The 23,663-nt window shown below is 35.4% G+C and overlaps 1 protein-coding gene across 1 annotated transcript in view; it reads left to right on the top strand.

Annotated features, from left to right (window-relative positions):
- The window catches only part of LOC150083300 (uncharacterized), a 300,614-nt gene that overhangs the window by 149,562 nt on the left and 127,389 nt on the right, over positions 1–23,663 (top strand). The window contains exon 9 of the mRNA XM_090378469.1: positions 8,711–8,801. Within this exon, the coding sequence (XP_090234595.1) occupies positions 8,711–8,801 (91 nt within the window). The remainder of the gene's footprint in view (positions 1–8,710; positions 8,802–23,663) is intronic.

Genomic DNA, 23,663 nt, shown 5'->3' with positions numbered 1-23,663 from the left:
ATTGTGGTTGCCTTCACAACGAGATAGTTGGTATTGCACTACTCCAAATAAATAACGCTTCTCTAGTAGAAAAGACTGCTGTTATTTATTTTCAGAGGATACCACCACCCAGTCTTCTCTACTACAGAAGTGTTATTTATTTGAAGTAGTGCAATATGAGCTATCTCATTGTAAAGCCGAGAGCGAAATAATTTTTTAAAACGATGCCTTTTACACTACATACATAGTTCAAATTTATTGGGCTTGCTGTATTCATGGTGTATCTACACTGATATTACATAGTTAGCTAAACCTATAAGAAATTATGCTTTGTACATTTCCTCTTCTAATACAAAAAATAAATAGAAATTTATTATTATTTTTATTTTATTATTATTATTATTAGCCATATGGTGCAAGGAAGCCTGAGGCTTATGCTGCACCAGCCAAAAAAAAAAAAAAAAAAAAATTCCTGAGTTACCCTGAGAGAGAGAGTCAGAAGTAGAAAGGAATCACCAAGAAAGAGAAGGGTGATGATATCCAGCTCAGGATCCTGGGTGTGCCAAGCCCATACTCACCAGATGTCAACTCAATATTATATTGGCAACCTTTGTCATTTGGGCATAATGTACTATTTTTGAATGTGTGCTTCTTGAGCAAGAGGTTAACTCCCCTCTTCTTGTTTTGTCACTCTTTTCTGCACATATTGGGCTTGCTGTATTCAAATCTTTCATCCCCTATATTAGAATGATTATGTTTCTGATGTTCCTATTATGTCAGCATTTGATGACTTAACCAATACTTTAAATTCATAAACTTTATTTCTGTGCTCCTAGCATTAGTGTGTGTATAAGCAAGTAAATGTTTGATTGCTTATGTTTTTAGTAATTAACACAACCCATATAAATGTGGACCACCCCCCCAGCAGGTCCTCATTCCCCTCTGCTTCGCAGGCTGCATGTCTCCAACAGAAGCAATGTAAGAATCAGTTTCATCACTGTTACTGGCTGTCATTCAACTATCATACTGGCAGTTTTCTAACCCACCTAAGGCTGTCCTGACAGCGTCAGAAAATATTCTTTCACCTCTTCTATTTAATATTCTGTCTGTATAAAAAAATAGCCTCTTCTGTTAAGGAGGGCAGGTCATGTTAAGAAATTAGTATTGGGAGCAGCAAATTATACAAGGAATCAATCTGACACAGCATCAGCAAAAAAAAAAAAAAAAAAAAACCACCACCCTCCTATCTTTCGCATCTAATAATTTTTTTAATGCTTCCTTAAATTTATTCAAAATATCCACTTCCACGACGTCAGACAAAAGTGTGTTGTGACAGTCGATTACTCTCTCTGAAAGAAAATTTCCAGACACAATCCTGTAGCTATCCCTTTTTTATTATTTTTTTTTTCCAGTTTAAGTTTAAAAGTTCCAGTAACATATAAATTACTGGAACATATAAACTTAAACATTAAAGTAACTGGAAACGGTAATGTTTCAGTAACATTAAAGTCCAGTTTTTTTTAAGTTTATATCTCCCATACATGTTTTCTGATAAAGAGAAAGGATCTAATCAGCATTTATTTTCTTAATCCATTTAAATCCTTAAATATTTCATGAAGTCTCCTCGTAGGTGCATGGTTTCCAAGCACTGTAATTTGCAGAACTGAGGTGTTTTATGGCAAGAGTGCCCTTTTGTGTCCTTAACTAACTGGTTGCTTTTTTTTGTACCCATTCCAAGAGATCAACTTCCTTAAAATGAGGCTTTCAGACCTGTATGCCAACTCACAATGGGGGTCTAACCATTGCCTTTTATCTCATGAGTTGTGTATAACTCTCCATAGTCAAATTTATTGACATTGCTTTCATCACATACTTCCTCCTATCATGCCTGGACAAATTTCCTGACACTTTAAAATTTACCCCTAACTCATGTCTTTTTCTTAACATTGCTTCATATCTGTAATGTAAATAATCAGATTGCCTGTGCGTACTATCATTGTTACTTATATCTACAGTAACAACTACCTTTTGTGCCCTTAAAAGATATTAACTGTTGTACAATATTATGAACTTTGGCCCCTGGCAGACCTATTCAAATTGCCCTTTTTTTTTGTAGTCTTCTAAATAAAAAGAGCAGAGCATTGTTTCAACTCAAAAAAATTCAGTCATACAAATATTATGTTATGTCCACCCTAAAGCACAATAAAAGAGCACTTTCTACAAAAACAACAGCTACCTTACAGCATGATCTGTTTTTGAATGGATAAGATGCAATATGGAAACAAGCAATTATGACATTTGCACTGAAGGTATACAAAACAGATTTATAGTATTTAATTCTTATGAACAAGCAGACAGAGTGCAACATGATGTGTCTCTGGGTCAAGCCCTGCTAATTAACCAACTTGTGAGCAAGGATATAGTTCAGCATGCAGTTAACCAATTACACCCTGATAGTAGTGAAGGTCTTGAAGGCATCCCTGGTTTTATTATTAGATTGTTCAGCGTATACATCATTGATTCGTTAGTGCATATCATTTCCAGGTGCATTTCCCAGCCATTCTTTCCAAGACAATGGAAAACTTTCAGGATTATGCTGATTCCTAAAAAAGCTTGCAGAAATAACCACCCTGGCCATCGACCAATTGCTGTTTCATCAATAATTGCTAAAATTATTGATAAAACTATGTTACCATATCTTCAACATGCAATCTTCGCTAATGCACCTGTCAATATGCATTTTGGTCCTAGAGGGTGCTCCACAACAACAAGCTTAGCTGACACCACTGTACGCATCCAAACTGCGTTTCAAGATAAGGCACAATGCGATGTATTTTATTTTGACATCAAAGGTGCTTTCGACAACATAGATCTCAAAAAAGCTTTTGAAATACTGAAAAATCATTTTTTTGTTGACACAATGATTATTTCCTATCTTCAATACAACCTAAATTGCAGACTTCTTCTCTTCCCCACTAGTACTGACAATATTCTCGTCACAACCTCAACAGGCATTCCTCAAGGAGCCGTTCTATCCAGCTTACAAGAAACAGGCCCAAGCAATTTGTCGCTTTACACAGTATATGTTATTTGTTTTTTAGGAGCATTAGCAACTAAGGCCATATTGCTCCGGGGATATGCAGTGGTCATTCCCTGACCTTTCCGCATCCTCTGTATTTGGTGGTCACGGGCTCGAACCCAAAAATGAAATTTGCAAATATAACTTTAGGTTTTCATAACAATATAGTGGGTTTGCCAATTATTTGGAGGAGTTGATTCAGATTCTGTTGGGGAGTTCAAAGGAAGGTCTCTTCCTTCAAAGCTGATGTAGTGAAAACCCTTCCCCACAACTTATTTGGGTTTTCATCTCATGCAACATACAGATTGGACTGTGTACATGCACTTAAGCCCAGGGGCTCACATCTGATGAGTATGGGCTTGGCAAACCCAGGGTCCTGAGCTGGATATCATCATTCTTCTTTTTCTTGCTTTCTTGGTGATTCCCTTCTACTTCTGACTCTCTCTCTCTATCAGGTTACACAGAAAAAAAAAAAAAAAATTTTTTTTTTTTTTCCACTGGTGCAGCATAAGCCTCAGGCTTTCTTGAACCATATGGCTAATAATAATAATAACAACACACTTTAAAGATGATACGAACTAGCATACCATGGGAACTGGCACATTGTGATGAAAGTAGCCAATGTGTCAAATACTTGGAAAACAGCCAACCTAGCAGAAGGTATGAAAATTATGGGCCCCATTCTGAACACTTGGTGGTGTAGCAGTTATCATTGCTGTTCCTACATACCTTTAGGGAATAACTCACCCATGGTGTGAAGAAAATCATATATTTTCTTCACACCATGGGTGAGTTATTCAGTTCAGGGCAAGGGTTGCATAGTTTTATCTCAAATTCAAATTTTCAGCTGAAAACACTCAAATTTCCAAGATAAAAAGAGCAAACCGCCCATAAAATACACTAAGTTTATAGTTTACTGACATAGTAAATTGCTTCATAGCTTTAATTGCTTTGGTGCAAAAACAAAATGACTACCGATAAAACTGTAAAAACTGGCTGTTCATAGTACTTATGTTTACCGTCTGATTCAAACTATTTTTACAGTTCACCAGAAAAAGAGAGAAATACAAGAATAACCTTGTGAGACTGGCTTAATTGTAGTCTAAACCAAATCAACAGGGATGACAGCGATAACAACTTGTTTCCTGAAGGTGAACTTCATGAGATTTAATATTCAGTGGCTTCCCAAAATATTATTTGTATGTCACCCTGTTTTATTTTTATCTGCCTCTGTGAATGTACTTCCCTCATTCATTCTGCTTATTCCTTTAATGCACTTGAAACACCTTGATCAAATCACCCATAAAATGTATGATCGCCATCTCTGCAGTCCACATTAAAGTTGCTCTTCTTAGGGACGGCTTGTTGCCCTTCTTTGAAATGCTTTCTCAGGGTTAGTGCTTCCTCTTACTACAAACTTACACATAGTTTTTTTCCTTTATTATTGATTTATTTATGTATACAAATAGTGTCTTTAGTACTTTAGGACAAGTACATAATTGTTATACGAGGTACATTTAAAAAGTTCACAGAATTTTACTATAAAAGTTTATTGAGTGAACAGTTGGACTTACTAACCTAATCACCTTCAAAGTTTCTTCCTCCTGCACACACTTGTTCCATCGGTCTTCCCAAGATTTCAAACATTTTTTAAAATTGTGTTTTTTTACTGCACGTAAGTGTGCTTTAGTACTTTCTTCGATGTCATCTACTATAACGAAACAATGACACTGAAGCCTCATTTTTAGTTTAGGGAACTGCCAGAAGTCAGGTAGTGCAAGGTCAGGAGAGTAAGGAGGCTGCTGCATGACTATGATTTTTTCCCACAACCAAGAACTGCTGAACTGCCATTGCTGTGTGACCAGGCCACATTGTGTCATGATGTAGGATGGATCCAGCAATCCTTCCATTTATGAGGTCACCTTTGCTTGCCACATTGTGTCATGATGCAGGATGGATCCAGCAATCCTTCCATTTATGAGGTCACTTTTGCGTCATATTTTCACACAAATCTTTCAAAACCTCGACATAGTAAGCAGCAGGTAAGAAGCATTACTGCTGCGTAGTAAGCAGCAGTAATGCTTCTTACCCCAGTCACAAATTCATGGTGCACTATGCCCTTATGTAAAAATCAGGGAAAACACCCAACTCTCATCCTCGGTGACCACTTTTCTTAAGAAGCTCAAATCATGCATAGATTTTGCAAACAAATCACCTGCGATCGCTTCCCTGCAATCCATTTGATTGTCTGACAGCAAGTGCAGAACAAATTTTACACACACACACACACACACAAAGCACCCCTAAATCTTGTGTCAACATTATGTTTACTGAGCCTACAGACAGTTTAACTTCATGAGCAATCTCAACAAGTCATTCAGCTATTATTTTGCAAAAGTTCCTTCATTTTCGTGACATTTTCAGCATTTCTAAGGGCATTTACTGCAAGGTACATCTTCCAGAGTTTTCTGTCCATTTTTAAACCAATTAAACTACTCATAAACTGCTGTCTTCTTCAAAGTGTCATCTTCATAAACTTTCTGTAATGCTTACAGTATCGTATCTCTGTAGCACTTTTCCCAAGCTTAAAGAAGAATTTGATGTTAGCACGCTGTTCAAACTGCAACATTCCACAATCAGCTGTGACACAGGAGTGAAGTGGTTGAGCCAGTTCCACTTGGCATGTTTTCATACCAAGAACGACATCAACCCCCCACAAAACCTTACTGACATAGCACAAACAATTTAAATACCAGTGTGTGATTCCGGGAACTTTTTTGAATGTACTACATATTAACTTCTGTAGCTTGAAAGCCTCATTAGCTCTTAGCTTACACAGAAATTCTGATGTCTAATGCCAAAACTGGAAAATGTTTCAGGTATTTATATAAGTTAAAGTTTTTCTTAGGGTTATGGTTTGTAGATATAAGAAAACAACATACTTTTCTTAAAGAAGAATGATTATTTTAAATTTATTATATATAAATAATTTTTTTTTCAATAAAAAAATTAACACAATTGTATTGCTTCTAATATACAAGGTGGAGGTATGAAAAGTTCATGAAAATCCCAAACACAAAAGGTATTAGAACCTATAGAACTTAGTACTATGCGTGGGTTGAAGGCGGAGAAGAAAGAATATACTTGCTGACATCAAACTTGAATTTCTGTAGATTGTAATTTTCAGGTAATACGCAAAAAGGGACGTTGTTCTAGTGGCACAGTGTTAAAAATTTCTGTTCTTAATGTATAACAGTTTTAATTGTAACCCACCAAGTTTCATCCAGTTTCAATAACGTCTTTTTTAAATTGCAGGGCCTAAAGTCAACAAAGTTTTGTGTGAGTGAGGAAAGACGGACAAAATCAGTCACGTTGCAGCCATGCAATATTTGAGAAAAAAAGGAACTAACGGCAAAGACAATTCATGAGGAAATGGTTACAACACTGAGGGAGGATGCTCGATTTTATTCCATGATTAAGAAGTGGGCAGCAGAATTCAAATGAGGGAGGGAGAGTCGTCTGGAAAATGACCCATGCTGTGGAAGACCTGCAACCTCCATCATTCCAGAAGTTGTTGACAGTGTGCATAATCTGGCAATGGGTGATGAAACGAGTGACAGTTTGGTACATTTCCAGCATCTTGAACATCTCATATGAACATGTTTACCATGTAATATTTTTGAAGAAAATATTACATGGAACATGAAAAAAAGTGCCAGCACACAATAGGTACCAAAATTGACTGACAAAATAGATCAGAAATGCAGAAGAATTGTCAAGTCAAGTCAAGTGAACAGAAGTCAAGTCAAGAAGTGTTGAAAAAAAAGAAAACCAGCATGCCTGGGTTTATCGGGATGTTGATGAAAGATTGCCCTCAGAAAGACCATACAGTCACAAGGACATATTATGTGGACCTTGTTAGGTGTTTTTGTGGAAACATCAAAGACAAACTCCAAGGGGAACTCAGCAAAGGAGTCTTTTTCCACCAGGAAAACATGCCTGCTCATGGGTCTGTCATTGCTATGGCTGCACTATATGAGACGGCTTTGAAATCTTGAACCATCCTCATATTCACCAGAAGCAATATCAGATTTTTACCTATTTTGAAAAAATTCCTGGTTAGCATCCATTTTCCACTGACCAGCAGTTATGTCAATGCTGCAGTAGATGGATTCTTGGAGATAATAGTAGTGGCATAGGATGCAAGAAAGCATGTGCATGAGCTTATGCAGCATCAGCCAAAAAAAAAAAAAAAAAAAAATCACACCATTCCCTCCAAATGCCTGTCCAGTTCCTCCTTAAATTTATTCAACCTATCAACTTCCACAACGACAGATGGAAGTTTGTTCCAGCAATTAACTACCCGCTGGCTAAAGGCAAATTTCCACACATCTATTCTACATCTGTCTTTTCTTAATTTGTATTTATGCCCCCTTAGGTTCGTAATCTGAACAAGTGGAAGGATCCCATCAGAATTCAGCGTGTTCAACCCATTCAAGGCCTTATACACCTCAATCAGATCACCGCGCAGGTGCCTAGTCTCCAGCCACTGCAATTTTCAGAACTTAAGCCTCTCTTGGTAAGAGGATCCCTTCATTCCCCTCACCAATCTTGTTGCCCTTCTCTGTACATGCTCAAGTAAATCTACATCCTTCCTAAAATGAGGCCTCCAGACCTGTACACAGTACTCAAGGCGTGGCCAGATCCAAGGGGAAACTTTCTTTGCAGCTAGATTGAATGCACTGCAGCACCGATGGCAAAAATATGTTGACTAGAAAGGGTAAATAAATAAAAAAGAAATAAATTGACTTGAAATGTTGAAAAAGTAACATGCTACCAGATTCCTAAAATAAACACTTCATACTCAGGCCACAAACTTTTCAAAAGCCCCTCATATTATATTTTTCTTAGGAAAATTTTTAACGGTTGCTGCTTCAATGCATAATCATGTCTTGTGTATGTAAAAGAACACTTATTGTTATTCAGTAGCTCATGATTTCCTTTGTAACAGCTTATAAAGTACAATTTTTGCCAATAAAATAATGCATAAAAAGGCACTTTGCATGTTGTGCTGCCATTGAAAATGCACCCAAGTGGTGGGCCATAATGTATACAAGTGGTCATTCTTAAGCAGTCAACCAACAAATGTTGTAAATATAAAGGCACATGAATTTATCAACAATACTTGATATTGGCATACTGATTGAATGCTTTGCAGTAATGCTTGCCATTTTTTTATAGACTTGGCACAGTTTTATTTGTTTTTTGTCTCTGTTGATGTTAGTTTATGTACATGAATAAACTTTTTATAAAATTTTAAGATTAGTTCTGATTGACAGCACAGCACAAAAGTAAGTGTTTGCATTTAGCAGTGAATTCCAAACTTTTAATTTCCAACCAGATGTATGAATTTTTGGAATAGTGGGGATGCCAAAACATTTCATTTTTTAAATGTTCCAAAAATTATGGCACATTGAATGAGTCTTCTTATATTTTGGTAGCAGCGAAAATGTTAAACCTGTTAATTTTAAAAGTAAATTTTGTTTAATGAAAAATTATGCTATTTAATTTTTTAATTAATTTACGTATTGTTTGTAATGTGTGTGTTTGTATAAATATATATATATATAGTTTTTTTTTTTTTTTTAATAGTTCGTGGTAATGAAATGGCTAATGTAGGCCGTTATCAAGAAGCAGTTGAACTTTTTTCTGAAGCCATAAAATTAGATCCTTCTGACTGCAGGTAAAAGGGCAAAAAGTTTTTAAAATAATAGTGGAATTAATTTTATCGGCATTTCCTGTAAACTTTATTTGGAGGTTTATTATGAGTTACATCATTATACAAATTAATCTTAATGAATCATTACTTTCAGCCTGAATTACTTATTTTTCAGCAGTTATTTTAAAGAGCTCAACCTATATCTCTTTCTTAGCTGAGCATTTATTTTTCATGTCTCATGTATGTAAAAGAACACTTATTGTTATTCAATAGCTCATGATTTCCTTTGTAACTGCTTATAAAGTACAATTTTTGCCAATAAGGATCTTTATGCCCATATTTGATAAAATTTATCTTCATTGTCTAAATCTGTTTTAGCCAGTGGGTGTACAGTTCAATCCTCCTAGGCTATTGGTCTTCCTTTCACAGTTTTCTTCCATGATATCCTATTTTGTGTGTTCATGCGTGCCATATCTGCCCAAATTTAAGTCACACTCCAAAAAGCCTTGAAATGAAAAAAATATCTATTTTTTTTGAAGCTGCATAATTTTTGACATAAAATAATGTGCACACATGCAAAACTATTCCTACTGTCACTTAAAGACTGCACTAAATATGAAACCTATAAATGTAGAAAACTAATACAGTATACAATACCTGAAAAATAAATTAGTCGGAAATGTTGAAAATAAATCTATTGTAATACCATATCGCCAGTATTGTTGAGACCCCACCATGTAGAAAAAGAACTATAGTTTGTTTTTTGGGTAAATCAAATAAAGTAAACTTCAGTCCTTAATTGTTCCAAAGAGGGATTATGGGATTAAATTATCTGAGTAGTATATAAATGAGGAAATTTAAACTTTTAAATGGTAGATAAAATGATCCAATTTCTTTCAAATGTGTAATAATTTACTGTACAGAGTCTTTGCAGGTTATTTCCATTTAGCACGTTCACTGCCAGAATGTATAAAAATTGACTTAAACTATAATGCAAATATGCATCCACTCAATTGCAGTCAATAAATAAGCAATATCAGCATGCTGACTGGACCGTGGGCTTTTGCATTACGGCTGGGATTTTGCTTGGGTTTGATCGTACTGTCTAGATGTGCTATAAAAGCTGTATACTTGATTCCAGTTTCATATGTTCTTTGCTTATGTTGAAGTTATTTTATCTAGTTTAGTATTTTCCACAAGAAGAAAAGGTAAAAATTTTTGAAGATTATGCTTGCTAAATTTTAATTCTTTAGTTTGTGCAAAACAAAACATTATCCTTAGTGTATTTCTTCTGTTAAAATTTTATGAAAAAAGCATTTTCCTCTAAAATGATCCATTATAACAACCCCTTTCCTAAAGGGTTGTAATGATAGATTCACAGCCTGGGACATCAGAATTGAAAAGAAACAAGATGGACAATACACTATGTTGTAGCTGATGTAGCTTGAATCACCTCTTTATAATATGTCATCTGATACTGAAATAGAATTCTATTCAACTGATGCAGGTTCTGAATCTTATTCAGGTGCATCTGTTGATGTTAGAATGCTACATAAAGCAGATGGCAGCATTACTTGGAGTAATGATTCTTTGCAGATGAAATCCATTTACTGAAAATCAGTGCCTACCTGTTTCAGTGCACCAGAAAAGTGCCTCCAGGCACACATAGAGGACCTCACAAATATAAGTGGCAGGAAATGTGTTAAGAGATAGCTACTAATTGATACACTATTACATCACAATTGTTACTTTTATTTTTTATTTTTTTATTAGCACCACATTCTGGAACTTCTACCAGTTCCTTGATCACATGCATGCACTATCCTGTAATAACTGCAGTGTAATAGTGTATAGTTATATTAATAGTTATATGATATTGATTGATAGTTATATGTTAATTCAAAATCTTGCAGTACTGGTTTTCAAGGGTGTCTCACAATACCAGGTAGTCTTTTTCTTCCACTTCTGACATTCTCTTACTACATACTGCACAGTCTTTCTTCTTATTTGTATTCTCATGTTATTACAAAATGAGGATGGACATTCAGTTTATCTTCTGCATCTGACTCAAATATCCTTTTTCAAGAAAGAACGGACATTTACTAGCTGAACAAGTGGTTTTTTTCAAAACTGCTTGTGAATGAAGGTTCTTTTTAGATGGATCTGCCACCTTTGTCAAGATGAAACTGTTTGCAATCGAGTCTTTTAAAGGTCAGAAAAACAACTTGATCCACCAACTCATTCCAAATCTGCTTTAGAGTACTTCCACTATTGTAAAGAAGTTTTTGGATTAAATGAAGAATGAACCTTGGATTAAATGAAAAATGAAGTGAAGGTCAAGAGCATAATAGGCTTCCCAAAATATGGAAAGATATATAAAATTTCATTTTTTAAAATGAAACAACAAAGTGGCTTTCATTTTTTTAAAATTAAAGCCACTTTGTTGGCTTTAGAGGGTTATAACATTTGAAATTATAACCTAGAAACCAACAGTTTGGTCTAATACAGTGATTTTCAACCTTTTGGCCAAGGTACCCCTGGAAGTTTGGCAAAATACTCAAGTACCCCCTAAGATTATAGTAGGCATAAAACACTAAGAAAGGGGAATTTTTTGTTTTTTTGCATGTGTGTATTGTATTATAGTGGAAGCAAAAAATAGTCACTACTCTTATAATTTTAAACTAAAAAAAGTAAGTATTATTAAGACTTAAAATTAAAAAATAGACAGTGAATATAATGAGAGACCTGTGATTTTGCTGAAATTAGGTGCAAAGCTGATAATTGACAGCAATTGTCTGCTGAAGCATTAAGTGTTTCTCTTTTTAGATTTTGTATCAATATTTGACAAACCTGTTCACATAAAGTCATCACAAATGATAAAAGTTTTGTTTGATATATTAGCGAGTGTCCAAAAAACTAATCCAGAATGAAGACAGTGGAACACTAAAAAACTTTTCTTGGAGTGAAGTGATGTATCACAAGAAATATCAATCAGTTCTTTTGTGGATAGGACAGAGGACTTTGGTTTTTCTACAAAGGGTTAGCTATCCACAGGGGCTTAGAGGGGAACAGGTATCCTGTGTGTTATCAGACACTCAGCCTAAAACACTGATGGATCCAATATCTCTCTATTACAGAAGATTTAGGAGAAGTCCGTTTGGCCTGCCTCCCTAAAATCCACTCATGCACACCTTCTCGATGGTAAGCCCTGTTATGTCACTTAGGTGGCAACGAACGTGTAGAGGTTATCTTCAAGACGCCTGGTCAGCGTGAAGAGGAAAAGACCAAACCCTCCAGCCTATGACAGCACGATGAAACAAATGGCCCTCAGTCCCCAGAAGCTTTCACTCTCCCTCTTATGGCAGTGAGAGGATCAGAGTGGAAGCAGAGGGTGCTAAGAATCTCTGGGTACGACCAGGCTGCCATGCACGGAAACTGAACTTTGCCTGTTATAACGTACGATCACTCATCGGTGAAGACAGGATATTAGAGCTGGAAAAGGAATTAGAAAATGTGAATTGGAATATCATCGGTTTGGCTGAAACAAGAAGAAGAAATGAATCACTTATAAGTTTATCAAGTGGAAATCTGCTGTACACCAATGGAAACAGTGAAAGGAGTGAAGGTGGAGTTGGGTTTCTGGTCCATAAAGATTTTAAAAACAACATTTTGGAATTCAAAAGTACATCACCAAGGGTGTCAAGACTAATACTCAAGATTTCTAAGAGGTACAAGCTAAAGATTATAATGATTTATGCACCAACATCAAGCCATGATGATGAAGAGGTTGAAGAAATGTACACCGAAATTGAGTCTTCTAGATGAGCAGAAAACCCACTACACTATTATTATGGGGGACTTCAATGCTAAGGTTGGAAAATGGCAAAACAGCGCAGAAAGAGGAACTATAGGAAATTTTGGAATTGGTGAAAGAAATAAAAGAGGTGAAAGACTTCTGGAATTTGCAGAATCTCAAGGACTGTCAGTAATGAACACTTTTTTCAAGAAAAGGGTGAACAGAAAGTGGACATGGAAGAGTCCAAATGGATTAACAACTAATGAAATCAACTTCATCCTCACTAACAGAAGATATATTGTGAATGATGTTACCATCCTGAATAAGGTAAATGTTGGAAGTGATCACAGAATGGTAAGATGTACACTTGATATAGATGTAGGAAAGGAAAGGAAAAAACTGACTCGAGAAAATAATACAAAGGTCTTTGAGATAACAGAGGAGGAGAAAAAGCAGTATGTACTTGGAACTTAAGAACAAGTTTGAGCTTCTGCAGACTGCTCCGGACCAAGATATCGACGAGGAATATTACAACTTTCTGAAAGTGATAAAGCCCAAGAAACCTATAGGGAAAAAGAAATCCAAAGAAGAAAAAATTAGTCAAGAAACACTTGTCATGATGAACCGCAGACGACAAATGAAGAGCAAGAAAAACACTGACAGGGAGAAAATTGAGTATATTGAGTTATGCAAAGCCATTAGAAAGAGACTCAGAGAGGACAAAAGAAGATTTAACACAAGAAAAGTAGAACAAGCATTAAGGGAAAACAAAGGATTTAAATCAGCAGCCATGAGCAGTAATACAGAAAGACAAATGATACTGAAACTGAAGAACAGCGATGGTCTACTTATAAACAGCAGAGAACGCATAATTCAAATAGCAGAAGACTACTATAGAGAATTATACAAGGATCAAGGGAATGATACCAGCAGTGGGGAAGATGGATTGCAAAGTAGCAACACATACGACATAACCGATATTCTTCCTGATGAGGTAGAACATGCATTGAAGAAAATGAAGAATCGGAAAGCCCCAGGGGAAGATGAAGTTACTGTAGAGTTGTTAAAATTGGGAGGAAGAGACATAACACAAAAACTGGCAAGGCTCTTCACAAAGTGCATTAGAAAAGGTGTGATGCCTAAGCAGTGGAATAATGCAATCATAGTTTTGCTGCATAAGAAAGGAGATAAATCAGAAATTGGAAATTATAGACCAATTAGCTTGTTATCCCACATCTACAAGTTGTTCACAAGGGTCATTACTAACAGATTAGAAAGAATACTTGATGAGAATCAACCAAAAGAGCAAGCTGGCTTTAGGACAGGATTCTCAACTATGGATCACCTTCACATAATATCACAGCTAATAGAGAAAGCAAAGGAATATAAAACACCATTATGCCTGGCATTTGTGGATTATGAAAAGGCATTTGACTCCATACAGCATAAGGCAATGTTTCAGGCACTGGAAAGACAAGGCATAGATACCCCATATATTATGATTTTGAAGAAAATATATGAGAGTGCTACCTCCTTTATTAGACTAGACAAAGACAGTAGGAAATTTTAAATTGAGAAAGGAGTTCGACAAGGAGACACAATATCTCCGAAGCTGTTTACTGCTGCCCTTGAGGAAGCTTTCAGAAGATTAGACTGGTCGCAGAAAGGAGTCAATGTGAACGGAGAGTACCTAAACCATTTACGCTTTGCAGATGACATTGTGGTTATAAGCCACGATCCCAAAGAATTAGAAGAAAATCTTAATCAGTTATGCACAGTTAGTAAGGATTTTGGACTAAAGATGAATATGGCTAAAACAAAAGTAATGATGAACAAGTATGCCACGGAAAGGAAATAATGATTGAAGGAGCAGTAATTGAAAAGGTGGAGTCATATACTTATCTGGGACAAGTTATTAGCTGTAATAATGATAAATGGCTGGAAGTCAAGAGAAGAATAAATTTTCGATGGATAGCATTCAGGAAATAGTCACATACTGAAGAGCAATATCCCAGTTTGTCTGAAACGTAAAATAAAGAATCAATGTATACTCCCCACCATGACTTATGGAAGTGAAACTTGGGCACTCACCAAAAGAATGGAAGAGAAGCTGAGAACTACACAGCGAAGAATGGAACGAATTATACTGGGAATCAGACTGTTAGATAAGAAGAGAAACACATGGATTAGGCAGCAAACTCAAGTAAAGGACATTCTTATCCAAACTAAAGAACTAAAATGGTCTTGGGCAGGACACATAGCTCGAAGACATGATGACAGATGGACTAAGAAAATAACAATATGGTACCCAAGAGGAGCTAGAAGAAAACCTGGAAGACAAAGGCAGAGATGGATAGATGAAATTCATGAGTTTTTGGGTAGTAAATGGATGGCCAGTGCTCAAAACAGAAGGAACTGGAAAGTTGCTGGAGAGGCCTTCATCCTGCAGTGGATTGAAAATGGCTAATGATGATGATCCACTTGTAATTTTCAATGTCTGTATTGACATCGAAAATTACAGGTGGTCAATTATTGCTTTCTTTAAGTCTGACTCTGCTGAGATATTTTTTTCAACAAGATGTAGTAAAAGTGTCGAAGGTATCATGTCATGTTCAGCTCTCTTTCTCCAAAGAATTATTTTTCTTTGAATGCAGAGATTTTATCATTAGTCCTGAAAAGTATTGTTTTTTTATGTTGATAGATTCAGTGCAATCAGTTTTTCAAATACAGGTCGGCCACCGCTAATTCGGACATAATTTCCGCGAACGTAATTTCAAGTTTCCCGGGTTCACCCGACCTGCTGCTACTGTTTTGGTGGTGTTGATTATAGCATCAGCTGTTGGCGCAAACTCATAAACACTGGCAAGCCATTCCCACTTGTTTTTCTGCATTTATTATTATAACCTGCTCACATTTAGTCCCAGCCATGGTTCCAGTGCATAAAGGAACTGCCTCTCGTGGTGTAAAATGCAAACACCGTACATTGTCCATAACAGATAAAGTTGAACTTCTGAAAAAAACCCGACAGCAGTGTGTCTGCGAGAAGTTTAACTCTGCTTAATTGTAAATTCCAGCAACTTCTTTCAGTTCCTCTTATCTTAGCAATTTTCTTTTAGCCATTCCTTTTTAGATTTTTTTTTTTTTTTTTTTTTTACAACACACTTGTACAAACTTTCGGAAAAACACAACACAATATGATAGATAATACAGTGCCCTAACGAACTTGTTTTCACAAAATCTCTAACAATACTGACAAACGTATTGCGACATTTGAGAGTTTATTTTATCGCAATTAGTTTTATTGCAGCGCTCGCAGACAACCTTCATATGTATGCCGTAATAGCATCACACATATGTGGCCGACACGGCTTCTCATGAAATAAAGTAACCAACATATGTGGCCACATATATGCAACATAAAAAAAAAAAAAGAATTTTTTTTTTTTTTTATATATATTTTAAGCGAAAAAACTACAACACTGACATTATTTTAGAATTACTAAAAGTCAGTGTTTATTTTAGAATTACTAATCAAATTATTTCCTAATTATTTTTGGCCCCTGGGGAATTTTTTTCTGTTGGGTAAAATGTATGTGCTAAAATAACTACCGGTAAACCGGTGATCCGGCAAACTCACTAATCCGGCACCTCACAGGTCCCCACGCTGCCGGATTAGTGATGGTCGACCTGTATATCGGCAAGGTATGCAACTCCTTGTGGATTATAGTCACTAGACATAAAGTCAGTGAATCTCTGCAGCTTATCTCAAGTTGTTTTTCTCTTGTGGCTCCAGCTTTACAGTTAGTAAGAAACATCACAATTTCAGAGTGTAATTTTGCACTTTACCTCAATTCACCCGAAATGTGCAAAACTTGCTTTGCACATTTCGGTAAAAAAAAAGTGTGTAAAAAAGTAAGCAGTCGTAGTTGCTGCCCATTTCATCCCAAATCTGCCAGAAAAGCCCTGTATTTAGGCCACTAGATTTCATGCAATTGATGATTTCTATTAGTGTTTTAAAAATATGTTTCAGTTTTGCAGGAATGTTTTTCACAATTAAATTTTCCCTGTGGAGTATACAGTGACTACTTGATTCTCGTAACAACACCTGAAATGGGACACTGCATAGCTTTGGCACTGTCAGTACAGACATCAATATGCTTCTAACAGTCAAGTTAATGAGCACAAAAAAAAAAAAGCTGTCAGTTTTTTTCAGAAATATCAACTCCTGTTGTAGCGGTTTTCAAATTATCACAGATAAGAATGTCTTTGCATAGCTCACGATTATACAGATATCAAAAAAATACTAACAGCATGGCTAGGCTACTGACATCAGTGCTTTCATTGAGCTGCAAGGTAAAATAAGCCGACAATTTAAGTCTACTTTATTGTGAAGATTGGCTGAGCAAAGTAAAATTCTTCTTTTTTAGTGTCATTAGAGAGTGGCACCTGTTTTATTTTTGCTGATTCATTGTGTCTGAATATTGTCTTGCACAGGTCAGTAGCACATGGCATCATCATCAAATTTTCACCCTTAGTGTGGGCCTCTCCTTGATAAGTAATGTGATAGTTCACTTTCAGTGAGGCTTTTAATAATTCTTTTTTGCAACTCACAAATATAGATTTTACCAACAAAGTCTTTTTTTTTTTTTTTTTTTTTTATGTAATACTTCTTTTTTTTTTCTCAAAGCAATGGACTTGCTGTTCTCGATGATTTATTTCAAAATGTCTCATCAACATAGAGGGTTTCATACAGTTATTGCTGAGTTTCTGTTTATATATTAAACAAGTGGGGGATTATTCTGCTCATCACAATAATAGAAGCCATATTTCAAATATTCATTTTGATGATGTTCTCTTTTTTTTTTTTTTTATCTGGAGCTGATTTGCTCATAGACAGACTTGGTGAATCGAATTTTCTCTTTGTTTCTCTAACTAAAAATTTATACATGACTGGATGTTGTGAAATAAAAATATTAAAAATAGTTATGCAGAGAAACCACCATGTTGCTCCAGCACAAACACAACACAAAGCATTTTCGGGACTTGTATTGACTGTACATTGGTATTTCTAAGAGGGGAAATTAGCTAAAAATTAGTTGTATATTTGCTTCTATATATTCAGTTGCCTAGTAATTTTTGTAAACAACAGGACTCAACATTGAATAATTACTGTAAATACCCACTTTCTCCCCTCAGCTGGAGATGCATTAAAAGAGTATTTCAGTAGAACACTAATTACAAACAGCTACCATTTGTCAAGTGCAGTACATTATTTACAAAGTAAATTTTTGTAAACAACAGCATATGATATCCTTTTGTCAAATAAAATTTATACTTAGGATAGAAAAAACTGCTAAGGACTAAACTAAACAAAAATATATATGACAAGTTATTTATGGAGAAGTCATGTGACTTCATTTCAGCACTACGATAGGCCAGACAGTTTGGTTTTGATTTAGTTTTTACAAAACACAATAAATGTTCAAGTTTCAGAAATAAATACATGATAAAATCAGTAAATTTTTGTAATTAGCTGATAAATATTTGAGAACCATGGATCTAATGCATTAATCCTTCCCAGAACAAACTATTCACAAAATGTTTCATTCAGATTACCAAAAATATTTTTTACTTATTAGATTCCTATTTTTAATTCATTTTGTTACTTTTTTTGTTGGTGAGAAAAGATGAAACATGTAAAATATTTGCTGAAATATCTTCATGCTAATTAAATTCCTGAAAAATGGAATTCTGTTTATCCATTCTTTAGACAAGTATTCCTTTATATTAGTTTTTTCATTTAGTCCCATGTTAACACCAAAAAACATCTTTAGCCCATTCAAATTCTGATTTAGAGTTCTAACATTTTCTTAATGTCTTCATCAGAAAGGCTGTTACAAGATGTTGGCACCCTGTCTAAAAACTTTGGTTCTAACACAGCATATAAGATACTGTAGGATTTCTGAAATGGGGGTGGGGGAACTGCTGCCTGAAAACTTCTCCTAACAATTAAATATAGATATTAGTCTAGTTTTACACATTGTGTATATGGAGTATAAATGGTTAGCAGTATAATAATTACATCAACACAGCAGGAACATAAATTTCATAATTAGCAAATTATGAAATTTATGAAACACTGACCCACACTGCCTCTTCTCCACATCAGATGGGAAGTGGAGTTTTATGATGTTGCAGCTGCCACAACTGGATCACTAATAAGTGTTAAGTAACTAATAACCTCAGTCAAGCCCCCACATAGACACTGGTTTTGTGACTTGGCAACTCACAAAACTTAAAAGGTATGCTTTTCTTTTTATAACTAACCTTGTTACCCTTCACTCAAATCCTTAATTCAAATCTTTAATTCAAATATTTCTAGGTGAGGAAAGATACTTATTGACTGCCCCCTTAATATATTCACCATATTGTGATAACCATTTTTGTAAATTGGGAAAGTAATCTGTAGCAAATATAAATATCAAAAATATTGATTGAACTAAAACAGATTCAGATGGAGATTCAGCAGCAATTTTTCTACTTTCACCATGTTAGCATAATCCCAACAGAATCAGCCCTGTAATGGTGAATTTCATATAGTTCTGCAACACTATAGAATTTAATTTAATTGCATACAATTCTGCAACACTGCATAATTTTATGCAATTAAATTAGCCCTAGATGACATTAACATTTTTTCCTGATCCATAGGTCATAATTTATAGAGGTTCACTAAGCACATTGATTGCCCCATAAATGAAAATGTATAAAGATGCCAAACATCCAATCATCAGTATGCATTCATAATGTACGTTCCACATTATATAAAATTTATGCTGCGGAACATAATGTTCCACATTATGTTCCGCAGCATATAAAAAAAAATCATCCATATAAACCAATCATCAAACAATCAATACAAGCCCCTATGGTAATTTCAAACTAACAATAAATGCTTACAGCTTAAGCATGAGCCACAACCATGGAAATCCAGTTTATCAAAAAGTAGACATGAAGAAGTTGTCCATGTCAGAACATGGATTCACCATGCATATGAGAAATCTTTTTCTTCTCGTGGGCAAAGATTTTCCACCATGTATATATTTGGAACTGTTTGTTAACCATGAAACTTATCCCCATAGAATGCCTGCACTAGCAAACTGAGACAAAGTATATATCTTTGTGAAATATAGCTTAGCTAATAGCATTACATCACCTCATAGGAACCAGATCTAACTTATTGAATTCTACAGTTACTTAAAAAAATTCACTTGTATGATCTTTTTGATTAATCTTACACACCTCTTTCTACACTTAGTTTATTTAATCTCTATGGTGTCTTTGAATCTTCATATGTTTAATTAGATTTTCATTTTTGGGAACAGGAAGGAGTCGTGGGGGGGTTCCAGGTTAGAAGAATAGAGAGGGTGTGGGACTGTCACCATTTTGTTCTTTGTTACAAACTGCTGAACTGATAAAGCCATGTGGACTGGTGCATTATCACAATGCAGAAACCAATTCTGAGTACACATTTTCACCTCCTCAAATGCCTTAGAATCCTGATGTAGAACCATAAACCCCTTATGAAATTGGTGATTTACAGTTTGGCCTGATGGAAGGAACGCCTTATGAATGATTCCCTCATTATCGAAGGAAACAATCAGCATGCTCTTAATGTTTCTGACCTCCCTTGCCTTTTTGGATATAGAGATGATGGATTTTTTCCACTGAAAGGGCTGCTACCTTGTTTCTGGGTCATAACCATAAACTCAGCTTTCATCCACTCTTATGACCTTGGAAAGGAAGTTTCTGTCCTGTACTTGCAGTCTCCGGCACAGAGAAAGATGGTTCTCTTTTCTGTTTGTCACTCAGTAAATGGAGCACAAATTTTGCATAAATCTGCCTCATGTTTAAATTTTTGGTTAAAGTGCATTGGCATATACTATATAATAGGCCTAGAATGTTATAAATACCATTAATTGTACACCAATCTAGCTTCACTTTTTCAACATCTTCATCAGTCCAACTTGACAATGGATGACAAGTTGATCTCAGTGTTCAAAATCCTCAACTAAAATTTGGCCTCTTTGGAAACATGAATACCATTGAAAAGTTTGTGTTCTACCCATAGCACCATCACCAAATATTTGTTTTAAGCATTTCATAAGTCTCCAAAGCTGTTTTTCCCAATTTTATGCAAATTCGCTGTTCCTTAACATGGCCATCTTACTTGGCCACAAAAATCAAAACACAGTCTACAGCAGCGTTTCCCAAACCTTTTTTAGTCAAGGAGCACTTTTCATCTCACAATATATTTATGGAACACTTACAAAACACAAGTTTAGCAGGAGCCAAACTGTTTCCTAATATTTTATTACATACAACGCATGTGCATCAGGAGCATCGTTATTTTCAACACATGTAAGGCCGAAATTCAAGTGACTGTCATAATACTTTCGTTTTGGTCTTTTGTTAGTTGGTTCCTGTTTTTTCACTTTGGATTTCTGTGGAACAAAGGGCTGCGATTGTTCATCCTCACTTGAAGTGTGATAATATTGTGTTAGTTTATGGTTGACCACAAATACCAGAAGTTCTTGCTTCTTGTTTTAAAGTTCCTTTTTTTCAACCATAAATCCATGATCATTTATTTTAATAATATTTTGAAATACTGAAAATTATCAAAAAAAATTTATGCAAGGAAGCGAGTTTAGTTATGATATCGGTTCACTTCTCCCTCTCCTGGAGTTTAACCCATGTACTCCAGGCTAAATCGCATACGAATGGCATATTAGACACTACAATGCTACTTTTTTTGTAGATGTCATTACCTCTACACATACTTCTCTATGCACCCCCCACCCAAAATAAAGTATTCCGTGGTCTCTTTGATTATTAGTCTATGCCAGTATATTAATAACCGAAAAAATTATGATACATAATTTTTTCAAAATCCTCAACTAAAATTTGGCCTCTTTGGAAACATGAATACCATTGAAAAGTTTGTGTTCTACCCATAGCACCATCACCAAATATTTGTTTTAAGCATTTCATAAGTCTCCAAAGCTGTTATTAATTAAAAGTAGTGTTTATTTTTATTTATTTATTTTTTAATTATTAATTAAGATTTTTTACGGAACACCTGTTCATATCTCACAGAACACTAGTGTTCCGTGGTACCCAGTTTGGGAAATGCTGGTCTACAGACACATGCTTAAACTCCAATTGCACAAAAGCACAATGTTGTATTTGTGCAAAACTCACAGGCTGTCAGAACTTCAACAAACAAGGAACAGACACAACTGAAGGAGGCAAGAACAATGACCAAGAATTCTGAACCCCCCAAAAAGGATGTGAATGTTATAATTTTAAAGGCAGCAGAAGAATCCTCACTCAAAAGCAGTGAGGAAGTCAAAGAAACAATTCTTACAAAATTGAAACCACACCTGAAGGAAGTTAAAGTTAATATCCTCAGAAAGAATAGAGTTTTAATTGAGGCAACTTCCAAAAAAGATATGGAAACAATACAGAATCACCCTGGAGTGAAAAAATTGGGGCTACATGCTGAAAAGCCAAAGGGTAGAAATCCTAATATAATTATTTTTGATATGCCTAAGACCACCCCTATGAGAGACATCATGATGGATTTTTACTATAACAATTTTAGTGAAGTGAACATCTAACCTTAGATGAAATGGAAAATGAGTTTGTCATTAAACATGGAACTTTCACCAAAGTTATGGACAATCTTAAAAATTCAGCAGAGAATCTATGCTGACTGGACCAGCAATAGATTCAGGGAATATTATGATATTACAAAGTTCAATCACTGCCACAGATTTGGTCACATAGCCAGGCAGTGCCAGCAAAAATACCCAGTCTGTAGTCATTGTGCAGTCACTGGCTGTGGCTATCAAAAAAATTTACAAGTAGATCCACACAGCTAAGATGTTGATGTTGATACTGGATTGGACAACCAAAATTTATCTCCTGCCTTTGTGGTCTCCCTGCCTATGGTTGGGGGACTCTGGGAGAAGGAAAATAACCTGAATGAGAACTAGGGCAGGCTGGTACTGCCCCAGTCATAGCACGTCTTCACACTGACTAGGCCAGATAACATAACTAAACAGACTACATAACTATTATAATCATCAAGAGGCTGAATGGTGCCTGTAGCTCTCCTCAGCTGAAAAAATATTAGTAAGCTGAGAGTCACTGTGGTGTGCTAGGGTGAATGAGAAAGTATAAATGTAACAAAATGAGTGAATATGTGGCTGTGAGGGTGAAAGAAGTGGTGACCAGGTGTGAGTGAATAGTTTGTGTGATTGAGTAAATTTGAAAACTTAAATGTGAGAGTGAATGAAGTGAGTGGAGGTGTGTGTGAGATTATGTGAATGAGTGAACGTTGTGGTGAATGTGAATGACAGAATGTTGTGTTGAATGTAAATAACTGAAACTTGCATTGAGTAAGTGAACAAATGGATGTGTAGATGAATAAAAGAATTGAATGAATGTTGAAGCGCAAGAGTGAAAAAGATTGTATGAGAGGTTGTTTGTATGTTACTGAGCAAAAGAACTAAATGAGTGAACAGAAGTGACAAATCATGGTACAAAAGGAAGTTTTATTATATAAATGTTACAGAAATGAGTGAGTTTTATTCTGTTGACTATTTATCTACAGTAAGTTATCCTTTTATATTAAATTAAATATTGTTGTTAGTTAATTTTAAATATATATTATATTATTATTATATTGACTGACACCCCCACATGAAAGAGTCGATGGATGAATGAGCAAAAAAAAAAAAAAAAAGTATAAAAATTTGTAATTAGGTAAAAATATAAAAGTGTTGTCTATATAATTGTAAGAAAAAATTGCAAAATATAAAAATGTAAGAAAAGCATAAAATGGAAAATGTAGAGGGGAAACCATGATGTTGTTAATTGCATGTCCTATTTCAGCCTCTTCACCGGACAGACTGATGGCCATGGGAGCCCTAGAGACCCCATGATAAAACCATGCTGTTTTTTCTTAGCTGGCATGGTGTGGGATACCGACACAGACCAGTATGGGACCTGCCTACACGTGCTTA

Source organism: Mastigoproctus giganteus, chromosome 7 (assembly GCF_048544385.1).
Source record: "Mastigoproctus giganteus isolate SK-2022 chromosome 7, ASM4854438v1, whole genome shotgun sequence".
Taxonomy (NCBI): domain Eukaryota; kingdom Metazoa; phylum Arthropoda; class Arachnida; order Uropygi; family Thelyphonidae; genus Mastigoproctus; species Mastigoproctus giganteus.
The sequence above is the reverse complement of the archived record's forward strand: the minus strand, read 5'-3'. Positions and strand labels throughout refer to the sequence as shown.